Consider the following 15922-nt stretch of genomic DNA (forward strand, 5'->3'; position numbering starts at 1 on the left):
CAGGTGGATTTAACAATGTAAAACATGACTAGTGAAGGACTGATCAGTTTGAGTATCAGGGTACAAGTCAATAAATTCAATAAATTCTGTATATTGCATGCCTTTATGTTTTCAATATCACAAGAACTGCAAGAGCTGTTCATTCTTGGCAAAACTTGAACGATTGTCCTGAAGTTATAATTCCATGCTATTTGTTTGCTTTGTCAACTCTCCTTTGAGAGTGTTTTCTCTGAGCACATCCAACCCATGAAGAAGTATGACTATGACTGAAATGTTTTCCCTTGAACCTGAGACCAATGCTGTGTCCACTAGCTCTCTACAGATGTCAGCTGCAAGGCGCTCGTAGTCCAAGGTGAGATTCTTCAGACTGTCAGCCATAGTTCCCTTCACATTGACCTCACTCTCCTGCTGCAGGACTAGGGATTGATGTCTCTCTGTTTCCTCTGCATTCTGAATATCTCTAGCTTGTACCCCCAGAGGCTCTGGCATGTCCAACTCTGGTGGGTTGTCCTTATCCTTGACACTGGAAGGTTCTTCACTATCAAAAATAGATGACCCTGGTCTTGACTGTATGCAACTTTGAGAATCTGAAACAGACGAATCCTCAACAGTTTGCATGAGGCACAGGGTCTTCACTATTAATTTCTGTTGAGTGAACTCAATGACAGTCAGAGCTCTCTCAGCCACTGCATGCTCATCCAAGACTTCCCAGAGGCCACTGGACGCTAGGACCAGCATCTGGAAGGAAGGGTCCGTGGGCAGCGACACAGAGTAAGGCACAGGGATGACTGACTTTTTCAGCTTGCGATCGCCATAATGACCAAGCCCTCGGGTGGCCTCGGTCAGCCCCTCCACCAGACCGTGCTGTTTGTTGACGCTGATTGCGCCTCCGGATTGGAGGATGCGTTTGCGCTCTTTAGGGTTGGACGTGCTGTGGTCTTTGGTCAGACGAAAGCCCCTGCCTTGTTTGTACAGAACCGCATGGACATTACCTGTGAAATGGGAATCAACAAGAGATTTGGGAGAAATGGGAATCAACAAGAGATTTGGAAATTGATAGTATTCAATGAATAATACTTGTTCTGTATCATTTTTTCAGTGTATTATCAGTATGCTAGTAAAATACTGACCACAGTTAGCAATGAGAATTCTTCCACCCTGTAACTCCTGTGAGGGGGTTGGTGTATTACTCTCCTGTCCTGTTCCCTGCTCCTTCCTGTCTGAGGAGGGCAGCCCACTGTCGATCAGGCAGAGGAGCGCTGTGCAGCCACTCCAGCGGATCTTGGAGGTCTCGTTCTTGCCAAGCCCCAGGACCCGGTCCATCTTCCAGAAGGCTGTGGTGAAGGCTAGGTTCACCTGTTCCACATTGGTCAGATTCTCCAGCTGCTCAGGGCCTAGGCCTAGTCCAATGTTCTGGGCCTGGCCTGGGTAAGGTCTGTTGTAGTCTTTCTGGAACAGGGCTTCAAAGCGTGACAGTAGCTTCACCTGGTCCTTCTCCAAGGAGAGCAAGGGGTCCTGTTTGGAGAGCTGCTCCAGGACTAAAACAGGCATCTCCCTAGATGCTGTAACTGCAGAAATCTGTCCGTGAAACCCGTCAAAGACCCCGAAAAAGCTGGTCCCCTCTTTGCCTCCATACCCCTCATGAAAAATGGTCACATCCTCCATGTTCTTTTTCCATGTGGAGTTTTTCTCCTCACACACTGCCACAGCACGGATGAACGGGTTGCTCCCTTTGTGCGTGGTAACGCTGTATTCTGCCATGCGCTGAAGTTGGATAAAGTCCACACACTGCACCCTGACGCTGAAGGGGCTCTTACCTTTCTCCAAATTGGAAGATGGGTTGCCATGGATATTGCTCCCACTGTGGTGGAGGGCATGGTGTTGGGAAGGGTAAGGGCTTCCTGTGTCAGGACTGGAGTCAAAGGATTCCCCAGGGAGCCCCTCTATGGGAATACTGGAGTGAGAATTATTCAAAGAATGGGAATACAAACACAAACAAATCAGGACTGAAATGTGTCGCCCTTTCATTTTCCATTTCACATGTTACATTATATTAGTAACAAATAATGACTTATTTCTCAAACTAGCCTCGTGAATATTTCCAGACATAATGTGAAAGGGTGTACCATGAGTCCATTTATGCTCGCCTCAAGTAATGGCAGTACTTTAGATTGAGTTCAGCTGTTTACTGGCCTTTCCACAGAAACAGTTTCCTTGGCAACTAAAGGCACTATGACAACATTGTGCAGCTTATGCTAGAGCCTTCCAAATAAGTTTTTTTTTTTCCGGAATCAAATGAAGAAAGATGTTTGGTAGGCTTTTGGTCATTATGGACATTTAGAGTAAAGTAGTAGTCTGAATAATAGTGTTGAGTGGAAGGGGACAACAACAAAACAACAAAAAGAGTATAGGCTTGTCAATTTACTTAAAGTATTTAAAGAGCTGGCTTTGTGCACCTGTAAGCCCCTCTTTTATCCAACAGATGGCAGCAGTAGTACACCATCTCAAAGGGGACCATGGAATAAGAGTCAGTGTGAGCCAGCCTACTTTATAGGCTACTCTTGAAATGTTGACAAAATCTATAATTTCATACTTGGAGTTTAATGAAATAATCCTTAAACAATTAGAATTAGAATTTTACATCGATACCATCATTAAAGGCACCTCAAACACATTACATAACCAAAAGTATATGGACACAGAATAGTCTAGAATATCATTGTATGATCTAATGTTAAGATTTTCCTTCACTGGAATGAACATTCCCAGACCATTATTCCTCCTCCACCAAACTTTACAGTTGACACTATGCATTGGGGTAGGTAGTGTTCTCCTGGGATCCGTCAAACCCAGATTCGTCCTTTGGACTGCCAGATGAGGAAGCGTGATTCATCACTCCAGAGAATGTGTTTCCGCTACTCCAGAGTCCGATGGCTGTGAACTTTACACCATTCCAGCTGACGCTTGGCATTGCACATGGGGATCTCAGGCTTTTGTGGGGCTGCTCAGCCGTAGAAACCCATTTCATGAAGCTCCTGACGAACAGTTATTGTGATGACGTTGCTTCCAGAGGCAGTTTGGTAGTCGGTAGTGGTTGTTGCAACCGAGGATGGACGATTTTTACGCGCTACGTGCTTCAGTACTTGGCAGTCCCGTTCTGTGAGCTTGTGTGGCCAACCACTTCACGGCTGAGCCGTTGTTGCTCCTAGACGTTACCACTTCACAATAATGGCTGAAATAGCCGAATCCACTAACTTGTGTATATATAGTGTACCTTACAGAACATTGGTGAAAATGTTGTTATAACATACTGCTGTAATGTACAGACATTACTGCATGACACATGGTTAATAGATCATTAGGGAAGCAGTGGGATGCAAGAATGTGTTCACTTCCTTCTTACCTTTAGGGGCTCCTGAGTGGTGCAGAGGTCTAAGGCACTGCATCTCAGTGCTAGAGGTGTCACTACAGACCCTGGTTCGGTTCCAGGCTGTATGACAACCGGCCGTGATTGGGAGTCCCATAGGGCAAGGCACAATTGGCCAGGGTAGGCCATCATTGTAAATAACAATTTGTTTTTAACAGACTTGCCTAGTTAAATAAAGGTTAAATTAAAAATGATAAAAAATAAAACCTGCAGTTGACATGAAACACAAGGTGACACTTCCTGAAAGTCACAGCTGCTATCTGGTGTGATCTCCTTAGCTGTCGGCCTGCATCGCCTATCCTAGATGTCATCACCGTAACCCTGAGATGTCACTTCCCTGACAGTTCTATTACCATGATAACTCTCCTGGACTGCATACATTACTTCTATATTTCTATATCAGGTGATGAGAAGGAGACAGCGACACTGAAACTATAACACAAATTCCCAACTACCAGAACCAGGCAGTTGCCTGCAGGGATATGTCATCTACAGTAAGTTGTTTCAAAAATGACTAACCAAAATGTGTCATTGGTAAACAGTTTACATTATCTCCATCATAGCTTGAATATTTCCTGTCAACTAAATCTTGATAGGCACTTGACATTGATAGAGAACACTGAACACACACACGCGCACACAATTATACAACCTTTCCGCAGACCTTACACAACCTTACACTCAGCCCAGGGGCGCTTTCATTTTCTTAAGCACTCTATAAAGTGTATAACCTTGCTTTCTAGATCATACCCAGCATGGTTATTTTGACATTTGGTTCTTTTGAGGTTCTTTGGAAGTTGTGGGAATGTACATTTTTGGTTTCCCATTGGTTCTGGGAATTAAGCTGTCAGTTTCCTGGCCGGTAAAACTGAACGTTTTTTAAAACATTCTGAGAACAGAAGCGTACCACCCTGCATCCCACTGCTGGCTTGCCTCTGAAACTAGGTAGGGTTGATCATGGTCGGTCCCTAGATTGGAAACCAGATGCTGCTGGAAGTGGTGTTGGAGGGCCAGTAGAAGGCACTCTTTCCTCTGGTCTGAAAAAAAAGCAAATATCCCAGGGCAGTGATTGAGGATTGCCCTGTATATTGTGCCGTCTTTCGGATGGGACGACGTGGTCACCAAAGCTCACATTGCACTTATCATAAGAGTAGGGGTGTTAATCCCAGTGTCCTGCCTAAATTCCAAATCATAGACATGTAATTATCCCCAGCTTCCAATTGGCTCATTCATCTCTCCGTTGTAACTATTCCCCAGGTCGTTGCTCTACATGAGAATGTGTTCTCAGTCAACTTAATGGTTACAATTTTAAAAAATCCTGTTTACTCATACAAAGTTTTACATATTTGTCTATTCAAACAAACCCCATTTCAAAGAAAACACTCACTCATTAAGATCAGGTGTGGCCAATTAGTGGGTACGGCCAACACAACAGAGCACACTTAACAAGACAGAGGATGGAGAGAGTTTTGTTGACCCAGAGAACGGAGTGTATATTCTTATTATGTTCTTTGAGCGTTACTTGTGTTTTCTTGTGGTTTTTATGGAAAGTTCTCTTAATGCTCTGAGAACATGACTTTAAATAGAACCATGAGGAAACCTGCAGAAAATGTTATGCTGAAGTACTGAAATTCCCACAGAAGAACGTTGTTTCTTAACGTTCTCGGGAACAATTTGAGAACATTATTTTAAATCGAACAATGAGGAAACCTTTAGGAAATGTTATGCTGAAGTACTGAAATTCACCCCTAAGAAACATATGGTTCTCAGAATGTTTCGCTCTAGCTGGATATCCTGCACCTTTCCTAGAATGTTGTATGCAAAATAATCATAAGACAACCACGCTCACAACAAACTCTAAGAAACATATGGTTCTCAGAATGTTGTGCAGTAGCTGAGTAGTTGCTGCACACATAGTGCCCTTTTATAGGTAGGCTACTCCTCCCATATTGCCTCAGTTAGATATATATTAATATGTTCCATTTGAACGCTTATTTGGTTCCTAGAAGAAACATGGAGCAGTATAAGCATTTATAACATCATACTGGCTGATATATTGGCCAATCACTGACATAGAACCATTCCCTTTTACTAGTTCTTTCTCCTTGTAATAAATAGTACCTCTCAGATCCGTTCAGACTGGTCCAACACGCTTTCTGTGTGTTTATGGTGGCAGGTTATTCATTAGGGTCACAGTCTCCGTCTCACTTGAGTGACATCTGTTTGAGCCAATAATTAATGTCTCAATAATTGATGTGGCCAAGGAGAGCAAGGCAAGGGCGGGTCATATAACTGAATATACTAATTTAGTATGAGGGGTCAGCCAGTAGTAATCTGAGCTACCTGAGTAAGGTTTTCTGTATGCATGCAATGAATCCTTGACAACATTAGTAATCAAGGCTAGTATTATTTATTTATTTGTATACTATTTGTGCCAATTTCTTCTCCCTCTGACTCGGTGATTCCGCATGTTGATATTGGACATGACAAAGCCTCGGAATGAAGGTGGATTTGGAGCCAATGGGAGATGTCAACAATAGCTATATTGTACAATGTGGAGAGCAGAACACTTAGTTGGGCTATTTGTTTGCATGTAAATGCTTTCCTTAACTTATGTTTGGATCTCAGTTCCATTCAAACAAACTCATTCCAATACATTTGGAGAAACATGTTTGTAATGTTGTTGTGTCTTGGTCGATCTGAACTGCATGGTAACCATAGACTCCTAAACAAGCCAAAGCTTGTGGGCTTTGCTCTCATTTTTAAGGCTAACTTTATTGCCAAGGTCAAAGGTACTGTATAGCTCTTTAAGACTGAGAAAAAGAAAAGGCAAACGGCATATTTTAGACAAATTTCGAAACCAAACCTCAAAAACTCTGTGTTCTGACCTATGTTTGGATTAGGATTACATTAGGATTTCATTTGGATCTCATTGTTGTTTTGAGCACTCCAATAGTTCTACCTTCTCACAAAAATATTTGACTGGGACTTCTAATCAAATCCCTATCCTAACTTCAACCATGAAAAGGCATGAAAGCAGGCTGCTGAAACATGAGACTGTAAAAACCACCTGGCATGTGATGCAGGTGTTCAGTCGAAGATAACAGCACCAGGTTTCAAAATGGTATAAAACCGGATGGAAGAAATATGAAGTTGTAATGGACGTGGAATGTTAATTGAGGCACTTATCATACTGTGGAATCCGAGGGGAACATGGACAGACACGCTGTCGGAATCTGCCCTTGTGTCCCAAGGGTATCCGACTTCAGAGCCTGTTCCTACTGTGTTACTACACATCCTCCTGCCTGTACATTAGCCCTCCAGCACGACACCGTTTTCTACAGCCTACATGGATAGAAAGGGAAGACCTACTCAATAGAAGCAATAGCGCAATGAACTTCTGTCTTTAAAAAAAAAAGATGACAGAAAACAACCAGCTGTTAGTTCAGCAGTGTGTGCTACTGCATATAAACATGCCTGTTGTTACACATCCACAGCCCACCAGATCAATTCTTCACAATCATAAAATGAATGTTTACTGTGGCCAAAGGAAAAGATATCAAAAGTTTGGTTGGCATCGAGTAGGACGCAATTCATCAATCCAATCTGTGGTTTTCTCAGGAGTCCTAATAAACAGGTGATAAATGTAAGGTGCTAATATTTTGGAAATAAACCCTCCTGTATTTCGCCCTGCCGTACCAAGGAACCTCAATACCCATTTGTCACACACTTAATGTCTTGCTCTCTGGTCATCAGGCGGCCTGCTTTGTTGATTTTGGAGTTGGATTAGGGTTGGAAGTAAGCTCCCTCTGGCTGGAGAGGGGAGTTGTGTGTGTCAGGAATGTTGTCAGGAGTCTTTGGGCAGATATGCTACAGACTGGGGATTGACACACAGCCTTATGGGTTCATGGACTGGACCACAGACAGACTGAACACATGTCTACAATATGTACCTGATGACTTATAGTGTTTTGGTTAGCTCAAATTGCTGACGCCGAAACTTGTTTATCAATGATTTTACTTCCTGATGGGAAGCAATCTGCAGGTTGACGTTTATTGTAATGAGTCTTGTCCTGGAGGCAGAACAGGATGATTTCCCCTTAAATTGAATATATTGTACAAATAAACATGTTTTTATTTTTATTTTTTTGTTGCGTTTAGGTCTTAATTTAAATGTTAGGGTTAGGCATTAGGGTTATGTAAAACATCAGATTGTATAACTTTGTGGCTGTGCCAGCTAGTGATCACTCTGCTGCGCTGCCTCCAGAAAAAGACTCATGACAAACAACGGCAATCGTCCCGCCAGCTGAGAGCCTTCAATTGTGTTGTATGTTTATGTGACACTATAACGTGTGCATTTGACGTTTTAGTCATTGAGCAGGGGCTCTTATCCAGAGTGACTTACTGTAGTGCGTACATTTTTCTACATGCATGTGCAACGGTACAGTCCCATTGGCGAATTGTAGCATCAACAAAGTTAACAAAGTAAGACTCTTTTATTTGAAATTGTTCATCTTTTACACATTAACAGATATTATACACAAGCATTAGTGGTCCCTTTAAACCGCGACGTGGTCATTCAGAATGGTTATTGGGTGTCAGCTGGGATGGCTTTAAGGTGGAGGGCAAGGTCACACACAAACACCCATATACACCCACACACATACGCACACACACAAAGAAACAAACACTTACACACCAACAGACACATACACGTAATGCAAGAGGAACTACAACACATACTCTAGCCAGCTAATGCACTGCAGAGGGGGGACTTAAAGTGCAAACAGCAAAAGAGGAGATCCGTATCAGCCGTGAGTGATAACTACCTCCACTGAAGCAATGATCTTAGTGCGACACTATCTCTGCAAATATGATATCCCTAGAACACATTTATAGCTCAAACTGTGCCTCGCATTAGACAGAAATGACACTGCATAGTTCACTGGTTTGTCTTATACATTATTGCAGTACAATATAACTCCAAGTCCTGTTCTTGGGTATGATTCAAGGGCAAGAGAATGGCACAGGAACGTTTGGGGCTAAGTAGCCCTGTAATACTAGAAGGGGTGTCTGTGTGGGTACGACTAAGTACTAGCTACTATAGAAGGGAATTGTGATGAGTCAATGACTCTGTGAAGATGAACGAGTAGATTCGCCAGGGTGGTTCTACAGTAATGAAGAGACTGGCATGTAGTCACGTGGAACGGGAAATGCAGGGTTAATACTGTAGAGCAGTAGTAATCCAAATGGAATAGAGTGGGCAGTAGTCCAGATGTAATGCTTCAGGTTGTCTGGAGTCCATATGTTTTGGTGAAGATCGTAGTCTTCAGAGGAAACACACCAGGACGACAAACGGTTGGTTAAAAGCCGTGGGTGGCTGTCCTATCGCCACTGACCAGAATATCGGCTATTATTTGAGGTTATTTCCCCATGATTCTACATGTTGGATCGTTCACACCCAGCAGGTGATCGCTAACACACCGCGCCCATCTGTTTATTTTAGCCATTATTCGTTCCGGTGTGGTTCTTCTCTGAATGTAGGGGGAACAGCAGAGGGAAGGGGGACACTGATCAATTCTAGGCCATTGATGGGTTCCTTGGGAAATCCATAACGGGAGGTCTGGCCAGCCCAGTAGGGTTTATCTGTCAGTATGGGTTAAATTATTATTATCTGTACCTATTATCCCCATATTCTGGTGAAGGTGGCCTATGGTCCAAATGTATAAAGGGATAAGCAGAGGGAAGAGGACTCTGGTTCATAACAACTTCCGTGGCACGGCCGTCATGGGAAGTCCATAGAGTCTATAGGGTGGGGTTGTGAGTCAGTAGGGGGCAAACAGTAACTGTGTATGGGAGGTCCTGACAGGCCCAGGGGCGGGGCGGAGCAGGGCAGCAGGGAGGGTCTGTGTCTGAAAAAGGGTGGGGCCATGGGAGGGAGCGTGGGTGGAGCGGAGGCCGGGGAAGGCCGAGCCCATGGCTGCTGCTGCTGATGCCAATGCTGCCAGGTGAGCGGGCATTATCTGGGTGATCTGAGGTTGGCACAACTCCTTCCCCACTGTCAGCTTCACCTGGAGAGTGAGATTGAGAGAGAGAGAGAGCGAGAAAGAGAGAGAGAGAGCGTGAGAAAGAGAAAGACAGAGACAGAGAGAGAGCGAGAGAGACAGAGCGGGAGAGAGACAGAGAGAGAAAGACAGAACAAAAAACTCAATCAGTGTCTGAGAGTATGGGTTTGAAGGTCAATGGAGCCCTTTGAAATCGACTTCTGTATTAGTGATAGGGAAATGGAGCTTCCTCTGAACACCAAGATGGAAATTGTTATGTGCTGTCAATCAACTGACTCATGTATTCTAACCTACTTGGAGGAATCTTTGCTCTTCCCATATATAAGTGTCTCCTCTGGGTTAATACAGTTGATGATGGGATTTAGATGTGTCATTTCCCACAGATTGTCAACCCCTGGGCCTGGTCGCAAGTTATCTCTTTCTGCCACTTTATGAGACCCGTGATGGAAACTCGACTTCCATTTTTTTTGGCCCCAGATGAATCCCCAATACATTCCACCTTTAGCATGTCGGTCTCAGACCTTCATTTTTACTAGGCCTGTAAAGTCACAAACCGTATCAACTTCATATCCAGGGGTTATTAAATAAACGAATAATGAAGAACACCGTTTTAGATTACAAAACAAGAAAGATATACCCTCAATCGTGTCTCTCACATCTTGGTGATATAGATTTGTGGAGACTTTCTGATTGTTGAGGTGATTCCTATGATTCTGTATTTTGTCAGTATTGAGACAAGGAGGGACTTACTGGTTGTGTGGCCTGGACTTTTGGGGGTTTACTGTAGGGACTGTATTTGGGTTTGGCCGGTTTGCCCGCTGCTCGGTCTTTGTGACGTCTGCTGCTGATGTGCTGGAGGAGAGATGGAGAGGACAGTAAGGTTATATAGTAAGAAAGAGAGAGACCACAAGTGATTGGTCCTAGATTTCCTTAAACCTCTACAGGATCGGTGGGTCCCCCGCGGGACGGTTGAGCTGACGTATTAGCATGAGATTGTAAGAAACAAGAACATTTCCCAGGACATAGATCTATCTGATATTTGCAGAAAGCTTAAATTCTTGTTAATCTAACTGCACTGTCCAATTTACAGTAGCTATTACAGTGAAATAATACCATGCTATTGTTTGAGGAGAGTGCACAGTTATGAACTTGAAAATGTATTAATAAACCAATTAGGCATATTTGGGCAGTCTTTATACAACATTTTGAACATAAATGCAATGGTTCATTGGATCAGTCTAAAACGTTGCACAGACACTGGTACCATCTAGTGGCCAAAATCTAAATTGTGCCTGGGCTGGAATAATACATTTATGGCCTTTCTCTTGCATTTCAAAGATGACAGTACAAAAAACAATACAAATACGCATTATTTTCTTTGTATTATCTTTTACCAGATCTAATATGTTATATTCTCCAACATTAATTTAACATTTCCACAAACTGCAAAGTGTTTCCTTTCAAATGTTATCAAGAATATGCATATCCTTGCTTCAGGCCCTGAGCTACAGGCAGTTAGATTTGGATATGTAATTTTAGGCGGAAATTGAAAAAAGGGGCGGATCCTTAAGAGTTAAGGGAAAGAACACCACTAATTGATTCGGAAGGGTTGTCAGCCATAGAGGCACAAATTAAAACAAGAAAATTGCCAGTAAATGCAATATGTCAAAATTGCATGATCAATGCAGCACTCTACAAGTCCAAATATATATATAAAAAAACTTGCCATTTCAATTTTAAGACATGTTCCATTCATCCAGTTTTGAAAGCCTACCTACTCATTTGTTTCTATTCATTTAGTGTAATCAATGCCTGAAAACTGTTCTCTGTCATTTCAAGGTTATATTACGTAGGCTTAGTAATAATTTCGAATTAGACACTACTTCAACGAACCCAAGAGAGACAGATACAGTTATACCACTGATAAGAACATGACATTTAAATATAGTGAATTCAAACAATTTCCATTAAACAAATTCACAATTTTCACTCATGGAACTGTGATAATATACAATGGCTAATGTTCATGTAACACCCTGGTGTATCCCACCTGTTTTAGCTGTGTCTCGGAGTTGACGTGCACATCGCAGATCTCACAGTGAAATGTTTTGTTCTGCAGGCCCGTGGCTGCCTTGGTGGGCGGAGCTAGCTTACTCTTGACCCCTGGCCGGGGGAAGGACTTGATGGAGCCCACACCACTCCTGGCCTCGAGCATGGTCTTGTGCTTCGTACCTGGAAGACAAAATAGGAAAAAGTGAGTCACAATAAGGTCTATAAGGCATTTGCATCCACAGTCATTTGCCACTATTATGTAAACAGCATTGAGAGGCACTGACATTATTTGCCAATGAATAGACCCTACCAATCAAATGATGGACATGATTGGCTGTGTTCTTCACATTGACAGAAGAGTGAACTCTATTTAAGAGCTACTATTCAGGGTTAGTGATTGAGCCCCTAGGGACAGGAGGGACTGAGAGGAGGGCAGGTCCTCTCACCGCTGTTATGAGCCTCCAGTTGGGATGCCGAGTTGACGGCCATCTTGCAGAGCGAGCAGTAGAGCAGACGCCTGGCTTTCTCTTCCTCTGTCTCCGGGTCTGTCTCAGCCTCTTGCTCCACCTCCATGTCTGGTTCTAAAGGTGAGTTGGATTTGGGCGAGGCCCTGTCATCCCATCCTGTAGCTGAGGTAGTCTCTGTCCCTGTGGATGAATTGGGACTTGATGCCAGCGTAGGTGCCAGGGGTGGTAACATTGATGTCATGGGTGCCAGGGTTGATGTCAGGGATCCCAGGGTTGGAGCCAGTGTGAGCACAGGAGATAGTGGGAGTGGCGATGCACCTGGAAAGCCATCTGCAGAGGGCGATAGATATGTTAATTGACCTTCCCTGCTGAAATAACCTGTTACAAGACGACTACTGCACCAAAAATAATTGTCTCGTGTATGGAGATCAAAGTCATCTATGGATCAATAAGATCTGATGAGAGAAACAACACAAGTCGGTATAAAAAATACTGTGAACTGGCTCCTCATTTACCAAAATAAAATGTTAGTCTTGGCAGCATCCCCTGATCGATGTCAATTCCTCTCAGTTCTCTCTACTGCAATGACACAGAGTGAAGATCGCCAGCCAAGAGAGCGAATCAATAGTGAATTCATTTAATTTATAATACTCTACAATATCCAAGTTACAGTATACACCATTAACTCTAGTTGACACCTTTGATACTTGATATTTCTGTTATATCGCATAAAGCCACCATAATTAGCATTTGAGTGAATCCTTAATTGGATGGCAATTGATGGTGGGCCTCACCTTGTCTCTGATGAATACTATTTATGCGAAGAGGAAAACATTAACAGTGCCCCATTACCCCCCTGCAATTATTATCCAGCTACTCCAGCCTTCTTTTGAGTGCCAGCTATCAAAACACCCCGTAGTCACACGAAGCCAATCCCTCAATCAAAGCCAAGTCACTAGAGACCAAGAGCTGTCAACCTACCTCCTTCTGTGGGCAGGTTTTCAGCACAAGATAATGATTTGATTTGTCCTTGAAAAGCAGGGTTAAATGTGTTTTTGTAGTTTGTCTGTCACCATACATGTATTGTGCTTGCATGCGCACATGCGTGTCTCTATACATGTGCTTTTGAGTATGTACTCTCTCTATGTACACTGTGTTTTTGTGGTGAGTATATACAGTATGTGTGTGGTTGTGTACTGTTCACACACAAGCATTGATGTGTCTCTTCATTGCTTCATCTTTTAAACAGGAAATCCCATTTCAGTGACCCACCTCTATTTCAATCAAGGGCGACCTGTTCAAAAGGCAATGTAGGCACATACATGTGTCTGTTCTTGCATTGCAGTGCACTCATCTTCCATAATGCCATTAAACAGCCATTTGTCTTTCGCGAGCAGGTGATTATAGTGTACTTTGGCTGGCCTAAAACGCCCTCTACTCTGGGAAGGCTCCAGTAATCCATATCCCCACTCGCTGTGACCTAACTGGCTCTGTTAAGAACTCAATCACCTCTCATTAATGTAGGTAATGACTGTGATCAATCTAGAGAGACAGCGGGTGGGGACTGACAGTTATGGGCTAAGAGAGGGGGGGTAGTGAGGGAGAGAGAGAGAGAGAGAGAAAAGGGGACATAAGGGGTAATAGAGTAAATAAGGAAAGGAGTAAGGAGATTGAATGAGAAAGAGAGATTGGAGAGGGAAAGAGAGCAGGGAGAGGAATGTAACAGTGAGAGAGAAAGGGGGAATGAAAAATACAGTAAGTGAAAGAAAGATGAGGAAGTGCAGGGGCCCCAGAAAGGGGGAAGAGAAGAAATAAAATCAAAAGAGAGGGACACAATTAGAGAGAGAGAGAGAGGGAGAGAGAGAGAGAGAGAGAGAGAGAGAGAGAGAGAAAGAGAGAGAGAGAGAGAGGATGCCACAAAGAAAGAGGGAATTTGATTGGGAAAAAGAGACAGCTATCATGACCCTCTTGGAGAGCTTCCCGTCCTTTTTGTCATCTGTTTCTTTTTTACCCCCCTTTTCTCACCAATTTTGTTCTTGTCCCATCGCTGCAACTCCCCAATGGGCCTGGGAGAGGCGACGGTAGAGTCAGCCGAAGGTAGAGTTAAAACTTATTGGGTGTAGGGGGCAGTATTTTCACGTCCGATTGAAAAGCATTCCCAGAGTAAACGGCCTGCTATTCAGGCCCAGAGGCTAGGATATGCATATTATTAGTAGATTTGGATAGAAAACACTTTGAAGTTTCTAAAACTGTTTGAATGATGTCTGTGAGTATAACAGAAGTCATATGGCAGGCGAAAACCTGATGTGAGGTTTGTAGTTTTTCAAGTGATTGCCAATCCAATATACTGTGTCTATGGGGTCAGATTGGACTTCCTAAGGCTTCCACTAGATTTCAACAGTCTTTAGAATGTTGTTTCAGGCTTCTATTGTGAAAGGGGAGCGAGCAGTGGTCAGGCTGAAAGCCTTTAGTTTAGTCACGTGCGCGGCCGTGAGCACGAGCTCCGTTCCCTTTAATTTCCAATGACAAAGGAATTGTCCGGTTGGAATATTATTGAAGATTTATGATAAAAACATCCTAAAGATTGATTCTATACATTGTTTCACATGTTTCTACAAACTGTAATGGAACTTTTCTGGACTTAGTACCCTCGCCTTGTGCGATAGGATTACTGGACGAAACACGCAAACAAAAAGGAGGTATTTGGACATAAAGATGAACTTCATCGAACAAAACAAACATTTGTTGTCTAACATGGATACCTGGGAGTGCCATCAGATGAAGATCATCAAAGGTAATTGATTAATTTTAACGCTATTTCTGACTTTTGTGACACCTCTCCTTGGTTGGCTAGGCGCTGACCTAACATAATCGCATGGTGTGCTTTCGCAGTAAAGACTTTTTGAAATTGGACACTGTGGTTGGATTTACAAGATGTTTATCTTTAAAATGGTGTATAATACTTGTATGTTTGAGGAATTTTAATTATGGGATTTCTGTTGTTTTGTATTGGGCGCCCTGCAATTTCACTGGCTGTTGTCGAGGTGTACCAGAGAGTACCAGAGAGGATTTATTAACACCTGCCAGCTTAACCCGGAAGCCAGCTGCACCAATGTGTCGGAGGAAACACCGCTCAACTGGCGACCGGCGACAGCCTGCAGGCACTTGGCCCCACCAAAACTTCCGGCGCCGACAGAGATGGCTGCCTCGCTTCGCGTTCCTAGGAAACTATGCAGTTTTTTGTTTTTTTTATGTGTTATTTATTACATTAGTACCCCAGGTCATCTTAGGTTTCATTACATACAGTCGAGAAGAACTACTGAATATAAGATCAACGTCAACTCACCATCAGTACGACCAAGAATATGACTTTCGCGAAGCGGATCCTGTGTTCTGCCTTTCAACCAGGACAACGGAATGGATCCCAGCCGGTGACTCAAAAAAACGACTCCGTAAAAGAGGGAAACGAGGCGGTCTTCTGGTCAGACTCCGGAGACGGGCACATCGTGCACCACTCCCTAGCATTCTTCTCGCCAATGTCCAGTCTCTTGACAACAAGGTTGATGAAATCTGAGCAAGGGTAGCATTCCAGAGGGACATCAGAGACTGTAACGTTCTTTGCTTCACGGAAACATGGCTCACTGGAGAGACGCTATCGGAGGCGGTGCAGCCAGCGGGTTTCTCCATGCATCGCGCCGACAGAAACAAACATCTTTCTGGTAAGAAGAGGGGTGGGGGGTATGCCTTATGGCTAACGAGACGTGGTGTGATCACAGAAACTTACAGGAACTCAAATCCTTCTGTTCACCTGATTTAGAATTCCTCACAATCAAATGTCGACCGCATTATCTACCAAGAGAATTCTCTTCGATTATAATCACAGCCGTATATATTCCCCCCCAAGCAGACAC

General features: G+C 43.4%; 2 protein-coding genes across 3 annotated transcripts in view; both read right to left on the bottom strand.

The window, feature by feature from the left end:
- Window positions 1-174: 174 nt before the first annotated feature.
- LOC135521605 (protein phosphatase 2C-like domain-containing protein 1) lies at window positions 175-2137 on the bottom strand. The gene is made up of 3 exons (XM_064947320.1): window positions 2127-2137; window positions 1131-1954; window positions 175-992 (listed from the first exon to the last, which is right to left on the bottom strand). The coding sequence occupies exons 1-3, from the start codon at window positions 2135-2137 to the stop codon at window positions 175-177; spliced, it is 1653 nt and encodes a 550-aa protein (XP_064803392.1).
- A 5767-nt stretch (window positions 2138-7904) lies between these two features.
- Window positions 7905-15922, bottom strand: part of LOC135522305 (zinc finger protein 385D-like) — a 43417-nt gene continuing 35399 nt past the window's right edge. For both annotated transcript variants that reach the window (XM_064948435.1, XM_064948434.1), the window contains 4 exons: window positions 11991-12341; window positions 11543-11724; window positions 10243-10344; window positions 7905-9498 (listed from right to left, as the gene is read on the bottom strand). In XM_064948435.1, coding sequence (XP_064804507.1) covers window positions 9253-9498; window positions 10243-10344; window positions 11543-11724; window positions 11991-12341 — 881 coding nt within the window. In that variant the 3' untranslated portion in view covers window positions 7905-9252. The remainder of the gene's footprint in view (window positions 9499-10242; window positions 10345-11542; window positions 11725-11990; window positions 12342-15922) is intronic.

This window comes from Oncorhynchus masou, chromosome 30 (assembly GCF_036934945.1).
Source record: "Oncorhynchus masou masou isolate Uvic2021 chromosome 30, UVic_Omas_1.1, whole genome shotgun sequence".
NCBI lineage: Eukaryota > Metazoa > Chordata > Actinopteri > Salmoniformes > Salmonidae > Oncorhynchus > Oncorhynchus masou.